This window comes from Liolophura sinensis, chromosome 6 (genome assembly GCF_032854445.1).
Source record: "Liolophura sinensis isolate JHLJ2023 chromosome 6, CUHK_Ljap_v2, whole genome shotgun sequence".
Lineage (NCBI taxonomy): Eukaryota > Metazoa > Mollusca > Polyplacophora > Chitonida > Chitonidae > Liolophura > Liolophura sinensis.
Window position 1 is genome coordinate 50406674 of NC_088300.1, and position 21116 is coordinate 50427789.

The 21116-nt window shown below is 37.6% G+C and overlaps 1 protein-coding gene across 2 annotated transcripts in view; it reads right to left on the bottom strand.

Moving 5' to 3' along the window:
- Nucleotides 1–1261: 1261 nt before the first annotated feature.
- Nucleotides 1262–21116, bottom strand: part of LOC135468692 (dynein axonemal assembly factor 9-like) — a 63295-nt gene continuing 43440 nt past the window's right edge. For both annotated transcript variants that reach the window (XM_064747080.1, XM_064747079.1), the window contains exons 16-34: nt 17159–17243; nt 16481–16563; nt 15909–15953; nt 15391–15548; nt 13875–13948; nt 12971–13088; nt 11981–12084; nt 10142–10288; nt 9763–9839; nt 8941–9033; nt 8570–8687; nt 7185–7273; nt 6715–6864; nt 5899–5975; nt 5220–5268; nt 4616–4697; nt 2971–3060; nt 2397–2483; nt 1262–1311 (exon numbers count right to left, since the gene is read on the bottom strand). In XM_064747080.1, coding sequence (XP_064603150.1) covers nt 2989–3060; nt 4616–4697; nt 5220–5268; nt 5899–5975; nt 6715–6864; nt 7185–7273; nt 8570–8687; nt 8941–9033; nt 9763–9839; nt 10142–10288; nt 11981–12084; nt 12971–13088; nt 13875–13948; nt 15391–15548; nt 15909–15953; nt 16481–16563; nt 17159–17243 — 1621 coding nt within the window. In that variant the 3' untranslated portion in view covers nt 1262–1311; nt 2397–2483; nt 2971–2988. The remainder of the gene's footprint in view (nt 1312–2396; nt 2484–2970; nt 3061–4615; nt 4698–5219; nt 5269–5898; nt 5976–6714; nt 6865–7184; nt 7274–8569; nt 8688–8940; nt 9034–9762; nt 9840–10141; nt 10289–11980; nt 12085–12970; nt 13089–13874; nt 13949–15390; nt 15549–15908; nt 15954–16480; nt 16564–17158; nt 17244–21116) is intronic.

Genomic DNA, 21116 nt, shown 5'->3' on the forward strand with positions numbered 1-21116 from the left:
GTCTAATTTCCCGAACAGGACAAAAATGACTATAATTTTCAGGACAATGGATGATATGTCCCAAGGCTTGAACCTGAACTCTGTGCTATCATGTTGAAGTCATCTACCAAGTTTCAATTCAATACGTTTTCAAAAAATGTCTGGTGAACCGAAAGCCAAGGTACTGTCCATTCGTTTCGGCAATGCCCTCATTTTAACAGCTGGCTGAACAGACAGAATAAAGGGAGGTAGCCTAGTCAAGAGACGCATATGGCATTAGCTACAGGAGTAGGAAATATGTTGCTGTGCAATGAAAATGGAAAATTTTGTTTGATGCAGGGTAAAAACAAGAGTTCAGGTGAACACAACATATGCCCCAACAAATACATTTGTTTGAAATATATAAAAGTATATCAGCAGCAGTACTGTGGTGAGTATAATCCCTGAGGTGACTCTTCATGTGTGTTGATGATGTGGTTACCATGACAATCGCGCAAGTGGCCAAATGTGTCCATCATAAATGAAAACTTTATGCTGAACACAGCTGTTGTTGCCGGGACACAAAATTGTTTCTATTTATATAGTATATATGAGGAAAACAGTTACCCTGTTACTATGACAGTGTGAATCGTGATATATCGGATCTGTGTATCCACCAAAAATTAAAACTTTAAAAATCAAAAATTGTGGGGAAAACTGTTTGAGTCATATCTACTTACATCGTATACATAGGGAAAATGGCAATTTGGTAGCCATGACAACAGTGCAAATGGACAAATGTGAGTCACGACAGATCATCATCTGTTTATGTATGCAGCTAACAAAAATGAAAACTCGATGTGGAAAACAGTTTGACTCACAGCCTTGACAAGAAATCATATCTATTTATATACTATATATAAGGAAAATGGCTATCTGGTCACCATGACAACCGTGAAAAACTACAAATGTGAGTCGCGACCCATCATCATCTGTGTATCTATGTATCCACCAAAAATTAAAACTGTTGGATTTATAGCCTGGACACGAATACGGACGGAAGGAAATACGGACCAAATCGCTATAACATAATACGCTCTACCTATTGGCGGAGGCGTACAAAAAGGTATCAGGGAGCATGAAGGTATCTGGAAGGCTTAAATTTGCTTAATTGTTTATTTGTTAGTGTTTCATGCTTGCTATAGTCTTGGAACTGTACATGATGATAATTCTTCCATAAGGTTACCTTTGAGTTTATTAATCAGCTTGATCCTCTCCAGAGGCTGAGAAAAGCGCAGGATGACTTCTCCCATGTCAGGCTCTCCGTAGATGCTGTAGCAGTCAGTGTCCAGCCTACCAACAAAGGATAAGGAAAGGTATACATGGACGAAATGATCATTCCTTCCAACTTCTAGGTATCTAGCTAGGGGTGTAAGTATAAGTGAGTTAGATGAATAATCCAGTATTAAAGTCTACTGCTATCTGTTAGGCCACACCAGTTAAAGTGTTTGTTTTATGGCCAGAAGGAATCTTTCTTCAGGAGGGTATAAAAATAAAAATAAGACTGGGAAACCATTTAATTTCTTGGAAATGTGGGCTGAGAAAACAGTTCCTGTTAAAGACATGTTTATGTGAGTAGAAAGCCTTGAAAAAAAATTAAGATCAGTCAAAATTAAAACGTAGATTTTCAATTCTCTTTTTATTCTATTTTTGGATTTTTTTAATGTGGCTGCCCGTAAAACACAAAACAAAATTGGTGTCGCCTTATTGCCAAATTCCAAGGACAACCTTCAATTAGCTTTTCAATGTTCAATGCACAGTTCATCACTGACTAAGCGAGACAAGCCTTTTTATATGAGCATGCAAGATTATCTCCCCTGTCTTGCGTCTCCTACGGACATACTGACAAGCTAATCACATCCACATACTTCTTCATTACTCACTTGTTTACAGAAAGAAAGTTAACAATTTGGGTAAATAACACAAAACAGGTTGTTTCCAGTGACATCATTCAGATTTTGATGGACATTTCACTTTTGGACACTTAAAGTAAGGCACTTTTTCAGGTGATGCATTTTGAAAACTTCAGAAGTGTAAAGAATTACTACTGAAACAAACCAGTTCTAGACAGTACAGTAGTTTGTTGACTAAGGGAAATCGTGTAATTTTAAATTACACTCTGGTGATCTTAATCGAAAAGGTCAGCTAATGTAAGAAGACAAAAAAGTGGAGTGCTAAAATAAAGAATTAGAACGTCCAATACCAGTTATTTGATATGTAATTTTGCTCATTCCTAAAAAACAACAACACATATAGCTATACACTTTATTAGTTGTGGCGGTATCACCTACTGATAAAATGGCATAATATCACACAGAATTTCCTGTACTGTTTACCAAAATGTCTTGCTGCTTGTGATACGAATTTGTTGTACTCACCAGTCTGGTGTCATCAGGTATCTAGATCTGATCATGCTGTCAGCACTAAAGGCATCGGCACTCAGAATCAGAGCAATGTCAGTGCTCCTGAAATAAGCAACATCCCCGTTGTAAACATTTTGTGCTAGTGCTAGAATTGCGCTATTTTCTGTCGTTTTACTGGAAATTTTAACCTTCTGTCAGCCTCAAAATTGTTGCTATATAATTCTTACTTCTAAAATCACTCTCATTTAAACCAGAGAAATTCAGAATATCTTCGCACACTTCACAAAAATAATGTTTACATGTAACAGTTTACATAAGGCTAAGGCCGGATTGAAAATCCAGAAAATAATGCAAAATGACACATAAAATGCTCTCATGTAACCTAGGAATTATCTCAGAGAAGAAGGCCCACTTTCACAAAACTTCGTAAATCAGTATTTCGTAACTTTTCTCGTGAATGATGTTGCCTCAAGGATCCATAACCAAGATGTCTTCTACAGAAAAAGTTACGAGAAATATGACTTACGAAGTCTAACGCGAGTGGCCCCTGATGTGTAACAAGACAGGGTACAGAGTTGCCTCCCCTCACCTGGTCACCTGTGCCTGCTCAGCTAAGGATGAAGGCCACATCATCATTCACACTGCGGATAAGGTCCTGGATCTCCATCAGTGCAGGTGTCTGCCAACCAAATACAAAACGTGTGAAAATATATGGGGTTCAGTTGCACTTCACATCTGTGTCTCTTAAAGGCATGATGTATGCAATAATGGACACAAAAAGTGGTTAATTATCCAAAATAGTTAAAATAAATCCTTTTAATAAATCCAAGCTGTACTTCCACATGCCTCTCTCAAGTAATAGTGCTACAACCTGCTCACCTCAGCTAGAGCAATAAGTAAGCAGAGATTAGGGCAAAGGAAGGTTCTACACTGAAACTGCTGTTAAATGCAGGCAGATACATCCATAGATTTACTATATTTCACCCGTTAAAGTTTAGCATTTTCCAAATGACACACTTTGCTTGATTCATCCTTTTTATATGGTCACAAGGCATTCACACTTTTGTGAAGTTTAAATAGTTGTTAGAGCTACAGCCTTCCTACAGAGGTTTGCCAGGTTTGTACTTGCTGGGTGAGAAAGTTTTCCCAATGTTCAAGTTCTGCTTGATTTCCTCTGCTCAAAAACACAGTAGTCATGTACATGTACGTGAAATGTTCTTGAGTAAGAAGTAAAACTTTTCCGGTCAAATAAATACATTTTTGCAAATGGATTACCAATAAACAGAATGGTATTATGAGAAAATGAGTGGATAACCGATCATGCAACATCTGTAATGGTATCAACAACACAACATTATATCCCTGTTCTAACAATATGTGAGATAACAGCTAGGGGATGCGCAAGCTTTCCTGTTCCTGAAATATGAGAGCTCATTATCAAGTGAGAAATTGGTACTGTAATTCTTCAACCTTTTTGCATGTTTGCAAGGTTATTCTGCAGGCATTTTTCTGTGGTGAAGCCCTAAAATTACCCATCCATCCAATGTAGTTTTGTCTCTAAAATCAAATTAAAAATGTATATAGCACAAAAAGTTGGTCTTTTATATGCGAAAAGTTCGAGGAATTAAGAAACATCAACCATTCATGGCACAAGTGTAGACACTGCATAGGAAAGAGATTACGGATTAAGTTATATGTAGAGGATATTGCACTCTGAAGGTCAGATATTGAAAATATTGCTTCAGTTAGAGGGGGAAATGATAAGCAAAGCGATGCAAAGCGTCAAGTAGGTTATCATTACCACTTCCACAAGAAAAATAACAATTGGTATTTAACCTACAATGTGCAATATTCTATTTATTATTTATACTTTGACACATATCATGATTTTGTGTATCTGAACAAGTTTAAGCAATGATTCTTAGTTGTAGGCCTAGACATACTTGTACATATGCATACCATGGTTTCATACATGTAGTGTTATATGATGTCATGTGTCAATGCTACTTGGCGTGGAATGGTGAAGTTGACTAAACTTTTGTCAACATGTCATCCCACTGAGCTCAGACTTGAAAACCATGAAACAAAGTTTTCTTTTTGATGTCATGTCATGACTTGAAATATCAAAACAAAACAAAAATGATGTGAAATACTGTATAAACACTTCTATCAGTGATGCAAATCCTGACTTTTCACCTACCAGGATATATAAATAATATCTGGTCTCTACTCACCTGTGGTGATGTGGAGGAAGTAAAGACAATGTTGTTCACCCAGCCCAGAGCACAGTGGTTCAACAAAGATGGGAAAGTCAGCCTAGATAACATGGACACACAGGTGGGTCATGCAGAGGGAAACAATACTTGTTCAGAGGAAAGCAACGAGTTCCAACTATTTCTGTTAAATACTTAAATACAACTGAGATATGGATAAATTGTATCCCATAACCCAGGCCAGACGTACCAGGCCAGGTTGGCTTCAACGTTACAAAGAATTTTATATAAGCTAAAGTATCAGCCTTACGTACTGCATTTATTTATGTGATTAGTGTTTTACGCTGTACTCAAGAATATTTTCACTTATATGACGGCGGCCAGTATTATCGTGGAAGGAAACCCCCAAGGCCCGAGGGAAACTCATGACCATCTGCAGGTTGCTGAAAGACCTTCCAAGGTAAGGCCGGAGAGGAAGCCATCATGAGCTGGACTCAGAGAACCTCTTACAAATTTTTGCTCTTAAGTCATGTTAATAATGATGATCAATTATACAAATGAATGATTATGAATTTGAATAGAAAATAATGACAAACACTGCAGATCAGATGAAAATCACACCAACCTGTGTTCCATGAAAGCCGTATGAGGGTCAATACAGCAGGTTATGGCACCTGAAATAGACAGTTTGACAATCTCCAAATTTGAGAAGGTCTGACCATGCTATATCGTCTCACTAATATGTGTTGATCCATTATAAATAAATACCGTTACCCAATGCCCATCACCTGGATCACGTCTCCCTACCCTCCAACACAAGCATACACACACAGGAAACCGGACAGAGCCCAGGGGAAACCCACCACAATCCACATGTGGCTGAGAGATCTTCCCACATACGGTCGAAGAGGAAGCCAGCATGACTTGGACTTGAACTCACGACTGCATTGGTTGGAGGCTCCAGGGTCATTGCGCCGTGCTGGCATGCTAAGTCTCTCGGCCATAGAAGCCCAACTAAACAAAAATTCAGAACATTAATGTTATTTTGTCACTGATAATACTGAAGATCCACATCACCACCTTTGTGGGTCAAGTTTCTGGCTCATTTCTCATTTATATCTTCATTTTTAAGTATTAAAAACTGGATGTCATGTATTACAGACTTAGTTCACAGATACATGTAAAACCAGGTTTACGGACCCAGAGGTATACAATGGACCATATGAACAAAACAGAACATTCATAAATCTACATGTAGGCCTCAAGAAACCTGACAATATGGTATGTAAACAGTGACAGCTCACCAATTCTATAGAATTCATTGACACTGGGATCAGGGTGAGAACAGATAGCCTTTACCACCTCAATCACATCCGTGAACCTGGACAGAAATAAAACAAAAAGTATTTTAATGCAATTATTATATACACCATACAACAACACCTGAAATGACCAGTTCAGTGATTCTGGGGTAACCTATAACAGAATGACAATTTTGTGTGCAATGATCGATTGACACTATGTAATGGTTTGGAGAAAATCAGTAATGATAATAATAGATTTGCTGTTAACGTTTTGACGAATATGGGTGAAATCCATCAGCAGGATTTAGACGAATGTATATAAATGTACATGATATTTACTTTTATTTGTCCATCTGGCCTTTGGTGGCTCAATGGTACTAGGTGATACTAGGTGCTTCACTGGCCAGAGGATGTGGCATTAAATAACAATCAAATACATACATAAATCAAAACCAGGTTGAACTTTTCATTGGTGGGTGTTTAGGGAAGGACCACGTTTCTTATAGGCTCTACCAGCCTGCTTTTCTCCAGGAAAAGTCCTACTGTCATAGCTAATGTGAAAAAGCTTCAAGTACAGCATACAACACCAATCAATTATTATTTCATACTGTCATTCATCTAGCATATTTCAAGAGATAAATTTGCTTGTTTCTGATTGATTAATCCACTTTATGGGGCCATGTAAAAGCCTTTTTTGTGATGTCTGATTTATTTATTAAAAGAAAAACTTAATTACTGGCATCAAAAGTATCACTTTAAGGCCTTCATGTGCTTCTGAAAGTATTTTTAGTGAATGCTTTTCTGTTTGAAGCCTACCCTGGGGTAAGGATGAGAAGACTTGGCTGACGCGTGCTGCTTGTCAGGCGCTTTTTGCGGACCACACTCAGAGTGGAGGAGAGGGACTGTTGTAAGGCTTTTGGGTTAAAAAGACTGGCCTTATCAAGTGGTTGCTTGAATATAATCCACCTGTAAATAACAAGAATTAAGTGGTGGCTTCAAGAAAATATATACCTTCATCACTTTTTGTAACTTGGCTATGTTTTGATTTTGAGCATATTTAATGCATTACATGTACTCTTAAAAAAAATCTTTAGCAGTATTTTAATGTATGTCTTCCATTACTGAAGAACCTTTCTTTTGTTTTTTTTAGTTTTCCTTCACTTTAACAATTCATACGTTCTTGAAAAAGAAAAAGGGGTTTGATTTGTAAGTAATGCCCATGTAGGCACAGCTTGGATACTTGATCAGTTACTGTAACCATACAGTACCTATGTTCAAAACCATACCTGTTCTGTTCTTTGGCCAGGTTCATTAGGACTTGACACAGATTTTCCTTGTGACTACCAGGTAAACCACTGATGATGGTGATCAAAATCTTCATGAAAATACAAAAACAATAATAATTACAAAGTGTCCAGAGTACGAATTAAGTAAATATTTGAATAAAAATCCTTTATGCAGTGGAACAGTGGCTTTGATGTACTCTAGTCCTTACACTATATGCCAGTTCAATGTAAAGTTGTATGGCCATCAGCTCAACTGATGTGCTCTAGTTCAGTCTAAAGTTTGAATGGCCATCAGAGACTGGGACCAATTCAACTGATGTAATCCTGTCCTTACATTGTATGGCCATCAGAAACTGCGACCAACTCAACTGATGTACTCCAGTCCTTATGTTGTATAGCCATCAGAGACTGCGACCAATTCAACTGACGTACTCCAGTCCTTACGTTGTATAGCCATCAGAGACTGAGAGCAACTCAACTGATGTAATCCAGTCCTTATGTTGTATGGCCATCAGAGACTGAGAGCAACTCAACTGATGTACTCCAGTCCTTACGTTGTATGGAGAGTTCCAAAGGGGCAATGTATGTACTCCAGTCCTTACGTTGTATGGCCATCAGAGACTGCGACCAACTCAACTGATGTACTCCAGTCCTTACATTGAATGCCAGTTCAATCTAAAGTTGTATGGCCATCAGAGACTGAGACCAACTTCACGCAACTGGTCAAGTTGAGCTGCATCTTAAATTCTTGTGTATGCTGAGCTTTAGTGACTGAAAATCTTTCTCACTCCATAAAAATAATCTCTCTAGATCAATTAGTGTATTTATATGCATTAAGTAGGCAGTTTCAGATAATTTTGCAATGAACACATGTTTCAATGCACTTAATACTGTGGGTGTATATATATATATATATATATATATCTATCTATACTGTCACTAGTTGCTTTCCTGCCAATGTGCACGAAATGGCAACCTCATTCATCAGTGGCCAACACCCTACTGCCAGATTAAGGCTTTAAATGTCTCAATTTGCCTCATTTCATTCCTGTGATATGTTTTTTTTTTTTAAAGACACTTTACTCATTAGTTGGATCCATTTATTTATTCATTTATCCATTTGGTTGCAATTTTATGCTGTGCTCATGAATATTTCACCAGCATTATGGTGAGGGGAAACTGGACAGAGTCTGTGGGAAACCCATTACCACCTGCAGGTTGCTGACAGACCTTCCCACAAACGACCAGACAGGCAGCCAACATGTGCTGTGCTCGCATGCTAACAACTCCTGAGGCTTCTTCTGATGTTCCAGGGAGCTTTTTTTATAAACATACATATGTACTTATCATTTCATCCAGAAACATCTGCAGGTGTAGATACAAACCTCCTCTGGGTTTTCTGCTTGACCCACCCTCTCTACAGGCTGTTTCAAAACTGCACCAAGATCTCTCTCTGGGATAGCCACATTCCCTACACTGCTGGCTGACAAGTGATCCATGAACCTGAAGCACAAAAAAAAAAAAAAAATTAAAACATTCAATTAACTATATATTTCAACTATAATGTACTAATTCCCCCAAAACAGCTTAGCTGTCCAACAAAAGGAGAGTTCCAAAGGGGCAATACTCTGCTTGTTACAAGAAAAACATGCAAAATAAGCACTGATAAAAACATGAACACACATGGTATACTGTTATATATAATAAATAGTGTATAATAATGACTAAATGTATTTAAGCCCACTGATGTACTCACTTATTGAAGTTTTTATTTAACATTGCTGTCTTTTCCATTGGTTTCAAACTTGCTGTGCTCTCAGCCAGGAATATTCTCTCCAGATTATCGTAGCTGGGGAAAAAAATTAGAAGTTTAGTAGCCACATTGACTAACACTTGTCTTAATGTATAGTAGAGTATTCACACATAATTTCTATCATGTATAAATTCAAATTAATTGTTTCAGATTTCAGATTTGAAAAGAACCATTATTTCTTCTCCTGAATCATTTGTTTAAAGACAACAGCAATGCTCCCAGCATTAGGATAAACAAAGCTGCTAAATGCACACAGGTCATAAATGAAGACCATCCATTAAAAGTATAAAGACTCAGGTCAGAGGTACTATTTCTAACATCTATCTGTTTGCTACCCTAATTCTTCTCATTTCTGGGGACACTGTTCTACTTTTTTTTAGCTTAGTTCATTTGTTAACTATATTTAACACATTCCTTTTCACCTTATTCTGCACATACCAAAATGGTGTCTTCTGGTACCAGTCTGATGTCAATGCTACATAGTTTATAATGCTGCTTCACTGGAACACCATACTGAAGATCCACTCAGTCAAAGTGCAAGTATACTGACACAGCTCTGAGCACTTAGCTCTGCTAGTTCATAGCAATGAAATATTAAAACTGCAAAATAATTTAGTCTTAGGTTATGACCTGACAGAGAATAGAACCTAGGTTTCCTAATCATGAGGAAACATGATCTTTAAAACACATGTGTAGTAGACTTCTGTTATAATGCCCTTCTCAATCCTTCTACAGACAAGGCACAGACACTTGACATTGACTTACATGGTACTGAATTTCTCTGGTAAAACAGACAATCTCTCCAGACCCCAGTTACCCTCATCCTTCCAAGCTGGTAGTACCTACAGGAACACAATTATTCATACTGTATAATAAACTGACTGTACAATGACTATATTACATGTATGTATGCTGGGCATTCTGTTATAAGAAGTGGGGTCACGGAAGTGCATTTCACAGGCAGTATCATATCATACTGTTGTTGTTCATTAACCCATTTACAAAAGAAACTTCAAATAACATAACAGAAATATATGAGTTTTTTTTTACTGTAATAAAGGCCATCATATAAAGAGTTTTCAACAGAAACGGTTAGTTTTGAAAATAGGAAAGTTTTGAAATAAAAAAAAAAACAAAAACGTACACTTGAGAATAGGTTTTTATAGGCCCTTGATTTTGGGAAGAAGGCCACTAGAAGGGTGTTATCTGGTGATCTGAGAGAGGCAGGAATGAACATCTGTACAGAGGGAGGATATCCAACAGCCAGAACAGCCACCTTGCTAGGAGAATCCTGAAACACATGAGCATTGCAAACATCTGAATAATAAACTAGACACAATGAAGTCTGACTATCATGTCAATATTTGAAAGCATTTAATATTGCCCATGTACAAAGATATCTTCTATTTTCTGTACTGTACAATTTTTGACTGGAACTGCTACTTTGATTGGGGTATATGTATATGAACTATACGGTACTATATGGACCTGTGTTACCATTCAAACTGCTCCACTGATTGGGTTACAACACACAGGCATTGAAGTATCACATACAGTCAATGACTGAGGTACAAAAGAGTCATCAAGGTACAACAGAGATAATACTGTGGTGCAACATACAGTCATTGAGATACAACACATCAATTCTGATACAACAAAATCATTAAGGTACGACACACAGCAATTGTGGTACAGCATCTGAGGTACAGTACATGGGTGTTGCACAACATGCTGCTGCTGAGTTTTTACCAAACAGTCATACTGAGTTTTACCAAACAGTCATACTGAGTTTTACCAAACAGTCATACTGAGTTTTACCAAACAGTCATACTGAGTTTTACCAAACACATACTGAGTTTTACGGCACAAAGACACACAATTTCACAGCAGTCATTAAGTTTTTACAACACTCAGTCACTGAGATAGACCCCTAGTCATCAACCACTTGACAAAGCACATAATAAGGAAAGCTATCCCAAGAACTTCCTTACATGCATTAAACACCAAATGGATCAATTAGTTGAGGTCCTGATGAAGATTTAAGAGTGCAATCAGCAGTGGTTCAGACAGCTTCCTGCCTCAGACATGTTTGATCCCCTTGGGGGCTGGTACATGGGTAACAATGAAGGTCATCTACAATTCTGACAGTTTTCCATTGTTTGGACGAGAACAAAAAAATTTCTCACAAGTTTGATTAAGCTAGGAATCATTTCAGTCCTAGGAATGTTAGTGTAGTGAACCAATAAATTGCTAGCAAGAGCCTTATAAAATGGAATGCTTTGGGTTCCCAAGCATTACTAACAATATCAATTGACACAATTTAACCACCATATTATAAGCTGTAATGCATGTTACTGAATATTTATTTATTTTAATGGAGATTGATGTTTTGTATTGAGGAATTCACTAAAATGATATACATCAGGCATACATGTAGAAAGAGAAAACTGCCGAACTATTTTTGTTGTTATGAAATTTTTCACTTGAATGAACTGTCATGTCAGAGCTAGCGGAAACCCTGGAGAGTAAGAGAGAGAGCCATGCAGAGTAAGAGAGAGCCATACAGAGTAAGAGGGAACAATGCAGAGTAAGAGGGAATCAGGCAGAGTGAGAGGAACTGGAAGAGCAGGAAGAACCTGTGTAGAGCAAATAGGAACCATGTAGAGAATGAAGAAATCCTGTATAGCAGGGAGGAAGCTGTCACAAATGACATGGTTTTGAATAAACCTGTAGACATGACGACCTAGGGAGAACTGAATTCAAATGCTTGGCTTTATTATATGGTCAAGAGCTTAGTGCCCTCAACTATACAGGTACATGTATACTCCAGATATAATTCTGTATATAGTGTATTCACAAGAATATGAATCTTATTGCTATAATTTGTCCAAAGGCTGTAACTGTTCTTATTATACAATTGTGTTGGACCATATCAAACAACCCGGGTCGATCACATCAACTCACTAATGCAGCCTGGTCTTACCCCATCATACAGCTGTAAAGATGCCACCTGCTCTTTGGTCAGACAAATCTCCCCCACTTGTTGGTGTGAGAAGACAATTGCTCTTTCAAATATAGCCGTCTTTCCTGTAAAACAGAAATAGGTGAAGACAGAATCCCCTGAGAGTGGAGATCAGGGTCAAGCTAGTAAACTTCATAATTGATGAGGTCTCAATACTTCCCTCAGCAGCACAATTAACTTCTCGAACCGGGCTCAAAAAAAAACAACAAACCAACTCAGATCTCAGCAAACTTATACAAAACAGGAAGACATTGGACTTCTCCACACAAAATAATAGTGAAAAAGCTCTTGGAGTCAAGTGTGGAATGGAAAAATATATTTTGTAAAGCTAATACATAATATGAAATGCAAGTTATATGCCACACACATTTTGCTTGTTTTTTTTCAATTTATTAAATATATTATACTTGGTTTTATGCCCTTTGGAAATTTAGAAATTTGATAAAAAATATTATGCAATTCAGTAAAAGATGAAATAGAATTGGAAATCAATATAGCTCTTTAATATCTACTCAAGAATGAAATAACAGTCTGCGGGTTTGCTTAGATGAGTGTGTTAGAATTACAATCATTCGAAAACTCTATTTAAGGGTGTAAAGGGGGAATGGACAGCGCTACATGCCAAGGCCATTTTAGATCTGGGCAGGTTTTATCAGACAATTACCATGCTACCTCTGCCCAACACTGTACCAAGGCGGCTGTGCAACACAAGTGACGCAAATTGATTTTACCGCCAACTGAAGCAGAATTCCCCGATTTTTGACAACCAATCCTTAATCTGCTTCTTGGAGAGGAAATAGTCTGTAGGGAGAAGTGAGAGAGCTATTAAGCTCTCGGTGCTAACAACACATCAAAGCCTCATAGGCAAAGCATTTCGAACAGTTTTAACTCTAGATAAAAGCTCTGAGCTGCTATGAGATGCCGCGTTACAAAGACGCAACATGTTCAGACCTTGGACTGGGATGTTTGAGAAAGCATTGCGGGCGGTGGCCTGGCTGATTTCTGCGGGTGAAAGGAGCTTTCCCCATCGATCCTCTCCCATACTGCCTTCCTTTCTGCGGCAGCCATCCTGGATAACAGAGAAAATTGCCCAGTGATAAAGCGAGATTAGGAGTGTCAGATACGACGACATGCAGCATCAACACTGTGGGGCTGTCAAAGATCTGATGAGGGTGATGTACTGTCACCAGCACCCCTGCCTTCCAGCCTTCATCTACCCTAAAACAGAAATGTACATCTCTTTACATATATACCTAGGGTAAACAGTTTTCATTGTGTACAATGACATCTGTTTACCATATGGGAGACTGATCATCACACCAAGAGCAATGTACATGCACACCACTAAAAAGTGAATAGAGATCTGTTAAAATACAGTACCTTGTGGTATATTTTATTTAAATAACATAGCAGTTAAATTCGAAATATTAACTGACCATTTATTTATACGCAAGTAATGATGATCATAATCTTAGAGTTATGAAACCTAGCTTCTTCCAAAATGAAGTTTAACTTTTTGGGTTAAACTGCTCTTAAATTAAACTGCGTAAAAATGATTGAAGGAAAAACGCACTAAATCTTAATAAACGAACATGATACAAGTACAGTTCAAATATTATATGTAATCAAAGCAGCAGACAAAAAATCAGCCACTATTGTGGTAATTCAGGATTCTGCTGACTATTTGCAATGGTTGTTTCCATTCCCCATTGGGGTATTTACTTGCGGGGTGATGGAATCGACCAAGAATCAGACTTTGATAGCTGAAGAAGCTTAGGTGTTTAGAATAGACAGGCTTGACTTAAGGGGAAAATAAAATGAGCACCTTAATGGAAACTGACATTGATCTACTTACTGCTGACCACGTAACTAGTCTTGGAATGTCTGCTGTTAATACCAGGAATTGGGCATCGAGTTGTTCAGTCCCATCTGCAAATGTTGATAAACGCAAAAATAAAATATCCACTTAAGATCCTTGAGTTTGTGATCCCAAATGATTTAGACACAGAAATTAGTCCAAATTTCCACTCACAGGACATAGGAATTTTTGATCCTACAATATTGATTATTTGAAAGACAGAAGCTTATGGAATTTTTTAAAAATTATTCCTCGGATGACTTTGTGACCAAAAAAGAATCATCTGCGGCAGAATATTTAACAAGAATCAGCTGTACAAACAAAACTGTGTAATGGATTTATATCGGAGTTTGCTTCCTTACACAAAATGTTCTTGTGTAAATACAGAAGGGGATGGGGTGGCTTAAGGAGGTTACAGTCTCCAGGGACTGTCTGAGGTGACTCAAAGGCATAATAGAGGTTTTGGCTAAACACTGGAATCACAAAGCACTTGCAACATCACGTTCACGTAACTACCGATGTAACAACCATGGCAACCAGCACTACAGCTAGGTATTACATAGACATGACACTCACTTTCTTGTAATGTTATACACGTGAAGAGGGCTTCATGAATCTGCTCCCTAATCAATGACCAGTGTTCTTATTGTAAGGGCCAAAGAAGGAACAACACTTACAGAGATTGGCAATTTTAACACCTCAGGCCTGGATTGATTTGAAAATGAGCCTGAGTATCCCTTTAAATTTCCAATGGCAACGCATGAACTGCAGTTCTAATATTTTTAACTTCTCTGTTGTTTCATTAGGGTAACCATTTTAACATGCAAAGGTATATAACTTCGCGTACTGTTACTTTTTATGATAGCCGAGTGAATAAAGAGATGCAGACAGGTTGGCTTTGTCAGTTGTAGTAAGATTTTTCCTGTAAACTTTACATATACCTTACAGAATCCATATCATTTTGGCATCTATGCAGCGTTTAGGCGCATGTCCTTTCATGAAGAAACAATTTTTCACAATTTAATGACAAAGTAACATTTGTTCAGGTCTATCTACAAGAGCCCAGTGTATGTATGAATTCTTTGGGGTTTAACGTACAGCAGCCCAGTGAGTTCTTCAAGATCAAATAGTGTACACATAATTGTACTTGAGGCTATACAGTTGAAAAGGTACTTGTAAATGTATGTCAGGCTACGTTCATATACATATATGTGTCAAAACTATTTTCTTTGAGGTCGAATGAAAGTTTGGAAAAGCATGTTGAGCTAGATAAGTAGTATGAGCTGAAAAGTTTGAAATATCACATGTCAAGCTGTCTTAACACTTCCACAAACATCCATTTCTGGAAGGATCTGAAAGTATCAAGGGAGATGGACAAATGACAAGGAGATCTGAGACTTAGCCTCATTGCTGGCATAAGAGTAGCCTAAATCTAAGTGTTTTCAGGCTGACAACCTGTCAGCTCTATTCCCCAGTGGCTTTCAACATAAGAGTGATATTGCTGCATCTCTACCTGGCTTGCTGACTTTGATGGTGGAATCTAGGAAAGATTCTGCAAACAGCACTGAGCCCAGGGTTTTCCCAGGGGAATCCCCACTGGGCACATCATACACTGTGAGGGTGACAGTCTTGACCAGGGGACAGGCAACCCCCTCCGTCATAGGCTTCAAGCTGCAATATGACAAGACAGAAATAGCTAGTAGAAAGGTTGATGCGGTTTATACCACAAATAGACAGTAATTTATCTCGTATTTTCTGGACACTATTAGTGGTCAAATTAAACCCCATGGCGCATTGTTCTGTTGCCCTTTATACTATAATTTCTGGTTGTTATCAGCTGTATTTCTCTGAATATCTCCCAATGTCATCTTTCACCTCGTCGTTTGTTTCCCACTGCCTCGCATGACTTAAGTGCTCAGATGTCCATGATCTTGAATTACTGTACATCATGTGTATTTTCATCAGTAATTCACTAAAGGAGGGTCAATCTCATTTTCAAGAACATGCACTGATGAACAATTTTACACTTACTTTCCTTTTCTATCATATGCCTTGATTGAGAGTGAAACATTTCCACTGGAATGACAAAGACAGATAGTTATATTGCAATACTGTGATAAAACAATGATAAATGTAATTAAGATATCTGCTGAAAATCCATGAGCAGGCTCAGGGAAAGTCATGCTAAAAAGACATAATTCTACACAGTTCCATTTTAACTGTCATGACATAAGGAATAGCACACATACATGTAAGTAATAAATCTACAGACTGCCAATAAAAAGATATAACAGGACAATTTACAATTTAGGTCACCCATCAGCCTAATTTTCAATTCATAAATCAGCCTGGTTTCCACCCACCATAATGCTGGCCGCCGTGGTATAAGTGAAATATTCTTGTGTACGGCGTACAACACCAATCAAATAAATAAATCAATTCATAAATACATAATCAAATAGTCAATTGCATTTAACACAATATTCATGCAACTCCTTCCACAGCTGCACAATGTTCACTGTTCAATCTCATACATATTCATGTGTACAGAGTCATACATTTAGCTTATTTCCATGCAGCAAAGAAGGGATCCTCATACATACATCTTCTGAAGGTGTTGCTGTAAGATCTCATCTTCTATCAGGGAACATTTCTGTTTCAAAGTCAATAGGGCTTCTTTCTCTGTCTAAAAGTAGACATTATAGTTTATAAGAAGCCTAAATTAAACTTTAACATCTGTAAATAGTGAATATAATGATACATATTATATGGTATTGCCATGATAGTTACAATAACCAGTCTATATGAGATCAGATTGGTAATTCATGTATGTCGTACTGAGATCTGGTTTTAAATAACATTATTCATGTGGTCAGCCAGTTTTCACCACTTAAGAATATATCCAGAAAGTGTACTCTCAATGTTTAAGTCTGCTAGCATATATAACAGCTTTCTGAGACCCTGGGGAGAAACCAAAAAGACTGAAGGAAACCAAAGGGCTCGCTCACCTGCCTTAATGGGCAGGCAAACTGATGTGTGGCACACAGATTTTTACCTGCAGAGACTGCTGGTAATGTACATGTATTTCCATATTGGTAAAAAGGAAACGATCTTGTAAGACCATCTAAACAGCCAAACAAGTGTGGTGGTAGATGTTTTATTGCCACCGAGGCCACAAGAACAGCAGAGGCTGCTTTTGGGGAAAGTGGCATATTCCTGTGCCCTCCTTATCACACACAGACTGTAATACATGTACATGTATATAAATGTGCTAAACAAACCTGCTTGATGGATAGAGTAGTAGTATACACTGTCATTGCTTTATCCACAGCCTCAATTACAGCAGAATATAACATCTGGAAATGGCTGAAATAAAACGAAACAATGCACTTGAGCACTTTACTTTTATCATAAGTATATAAAATATCCATTGTTACTGTACGTACATGTTTGAATTGTTTCACGAAATTTAAATTCTTCTTCACTTAACTTATTTGACTGGTGATTAACATGGACCGACTTGAAGGATACACAATGGCACCCAGATTTAGGGACATTGGAAACCAGAGTGCCTAGACGAAACTAGAGTGCCTAGAAGAAACCACAGTGCCCAGAAGAAACCAGAGAGCTCACAAGAAACCAGAGTGCACAGAAGAAATCAGAGAGCCCAGAAGAAACCAGAGTGCCCCCAAAAAAAAAATGGAGTAAAATGGAGCATCCCCCCTCCACTTTGGTAAGCTGCCTACCCTTAATTTGAGACAGTTTCCCACATATGACACAGATTTTCCCTGTGTGAGTGACACACACAGTTTCACAAGCAGATGGTGAGCTTACGGTGAATGCTGTATTGATGGAAGGAAGGAAGGCTAGATTATCTCAAAAAAAATTCATGCAAGGCCATTAACTACACAGCTTTATGAGGGTTGCTGGTCACTAAATACTGCCACCAAGGTTCAAGTAGCAATAGTGGCAGCTTAGGTGACCCATATGAAATCATAGTGGCTGGTGATCATTCACAACATAACATTACAGCTTGCCCGACATTTAATAACTTCATATTGTGGTTGAGGTGTTGAACTTGTCTGGCTGGGCTAGGTAATTTATGAGGCCAACCCAGGCCTCCACAGATTCCAACAGTATATCCTCTCTGAATAGTCATCAACACTTTCCTTAATCTATACCACTATGTAAATCTATATTCACTTTATCAGCATGTGAAAGACCGGAACAGATGCAATGGATTTAAATCTCCATACTTAATATTAAAATTAAATATATCTTTTTACATCTATAAAAAGCTCAATGACAAATAAATGTACAAAAAGTCTTTTGGCTGGCTTCAGCTATAAAGCATGCCAGCTTTGGAGAAGTCAAAAGAAACTCCTAAAAGCTTGAATGAACACTATGCTTTGTGGCTGTGATTTATTTGCAGTACATTTATTTTTTTCCTCTTCCGAAACCAGGCAACAATCATCCTATCACAAATTTTTAGGGCGTTCAATTTAACTCCCACGAAACGAAGGCCGAGACTGACAATCACTGCCAATCACATGCATCCATCCAATATACTCTCCAGGTTTTGTCCACTCTGTCACAATAACAGGCAGTGTATAAAGCATGAGGACTTAACAGCAGTGTTGAACATTTGACCCTTCTCCATCCTCTTCCCACAGTACATACTGTTTCATTAAGCTTAATAATGCCTTAAGAACATCTCAGTCTTATAAAAGCGTTGCCTCCTCCAGAGAAGAAGGTGGCGGTGTACATCATTTCGTAATGGTGATTTAACAGAGGCAAACTTCCATGGACAGCAGACATGATACCCCATACAGTCACATTATCCTGACATAGGGCTAACCCGGCACTGATTTATCTTTCTTAGGCTATCTGCCTGGCTGACAATAAGCTCTGGAGATTTCATGTTAAATCTTTACTGCCCAGCCTAAATAATGACATGTGCTGTGGTAAAACAGCCAAACTGAAATGTCATGACAATGAACATATGCAATCTAAATGTTAATCCATTTTCCTTAACAAATACCCAACCAAGCTTCAAGGACCTTATAAAGTTACACCATATTGCATTCTGCTGCAAACATGTAATATAATTTTCCTTTATTTTTAGGATTACTTGGAATTTGTCATCGATCACTTGGATTTCCTCCAGCCTTCAAAATTGCAAAGGTTCAAGAATGCAGAGAAATGATTAATTGGTAACGATTTATCAACAATCTATTTATGTTTCACAAATAGCTTTAGGTGCTGAACTTGTTTTGCTGCAAGAGAAAAATTTGATTAACAAACTTGTTTGATGAACCAGTGTGGTTTTGAATGATGCTTCCAGCAATATTTTATCAGGTTTTGTTGATGAAAAAATCGGAAGAGAATCAAACCATGTGACCTTCAGAAAATTACTTCTTTAAAACATGCTGTTGGAACTCATGGCAAACTAAATAGTGATCCAATTGAAAACTTAAAAACTTTAGATTACATCACAAATAATCCACAATTTTTAATGTGTCGAAGCTTAATGTTGTCCACATATTGTGATTACATTGGAAAAAATGAGTGTTTAATTCTATTATAATTTACATCTACATGTGTATGAAAACAAGATTTACCTAAACTGTTTTGCCATTAAAAGTTCTTAATAATACCAGAAAAAGAAAAAACCTTGAAATGCCTTAAATACATCTACCCATTGTCCATCATAAAGAACAGTTGCAAGAGATAATGTTTACAGATAACGAGCAATAAAAAATGGGTCGAGGTCATTGAAAAAACCCATAAGGCTCTTCTACATGAGTAAATTCAAATGTGGTACAAGTTTGATGACAATTGCTTGAAGAGCTCAAGAGACACTTACTGTCTTTACAAGCTTAATCCCCCCCTCTCCCCCCATCAAAATTTTTTTTACCAAAGTTGCAAATATTAATACTCTTTCCAATGTCTACATGATGTAAGTGTAACTGTATTAATAAATTTGGTAAAGCTGACTAGAAGCATTTTAGAGTGTTTACAACGACAAAAAAATGGACAGCCAGATGGACGCCAATTTCAATACCCTATGGCCAATTACACGTACATGTAGCATCAAAATGAACTTGATACATGTAATGGATGATCACATTCTCTCGTTCCCACCTACAACATCCTCTAATCATGTCAAACTCAACTTCATCAATTCAGATTGCCTCATGATGACCCATCTGCCAAAATTTACATCTCCCTTTTTCCCTCTCTTCTAGCCACATCTTTTCCTTCTTCTCTCGTTCCATGCTGACACCTTCTTTTCATTTTTTTCTATTAAACATCATTTTTCACTGTAAGTTTCCTAAATTTTATCCAGCTAATTTCCTTTCTCATTAGTGAGTTCATCTTTAATGTCATATCATCCTGCTCATCTTACTCTCAATTCCCAGCCCACATTGCCAATTCTCTGCTCTTTTCCGCTAGCTTCCCTTCTAATATTGTGCTATCAGTACTAGTATTAAGAATTATGCTAATGTCCTTGTCAGATCAGAGCTTACCTGTCTTGTCACATCATGATCAGTTCAAGATTATATTTTGGTCTGACCAGGGTTACATCTTTGTTATCTTTAGCAGGTCATGTTTACGTCTTTGTCTGATCAGATGAATGTCTTATTCACATCAGGTTTACATTACAGGGTAGAACTAACATAATGGGGCCACTTTCACAAAACTTTGTAAGTCATATTGTAACATTTTCATAAAAAAACATTGTCTAAGTTATAGTGCCATATGGCAACATCATTTATGAGAAAAGTTATGAAAAATTTATTTAGAAATTTTTCTGGAAGAGGGCCATATGTGCAGTAAAAATGCATTCGATTTTGTACGTGTGTAACTCTGACAGATCAGTTTTACGTCCTTGTCAAATTAAGTTTACATACTTTACATGCTTTCTCAGTTCTTTGGTGGTTTGTGTTAAACATCTTTTTGGGAATTGGCCTTGCGATTATTGTCCTGGAACATCCATCTTGCCTGATGGCTGGCATACGAATATCTTTCGACCCATAGATATGTCAGATGTAGTTCATGCCCATACTGAGATCCAGTTTACGTCTTTGTCAATCAGGTTTACACCTTTATCAGATGTGGTTCATGTCTATACTCAGATCAGGTTTACATCGGTGTCAGATTTAGTTCATGTCTATACTCAGATCTGGTTTATATCTGTGTCAGATGAAGTTCATGTCCATACTCAGATCTGGTTTA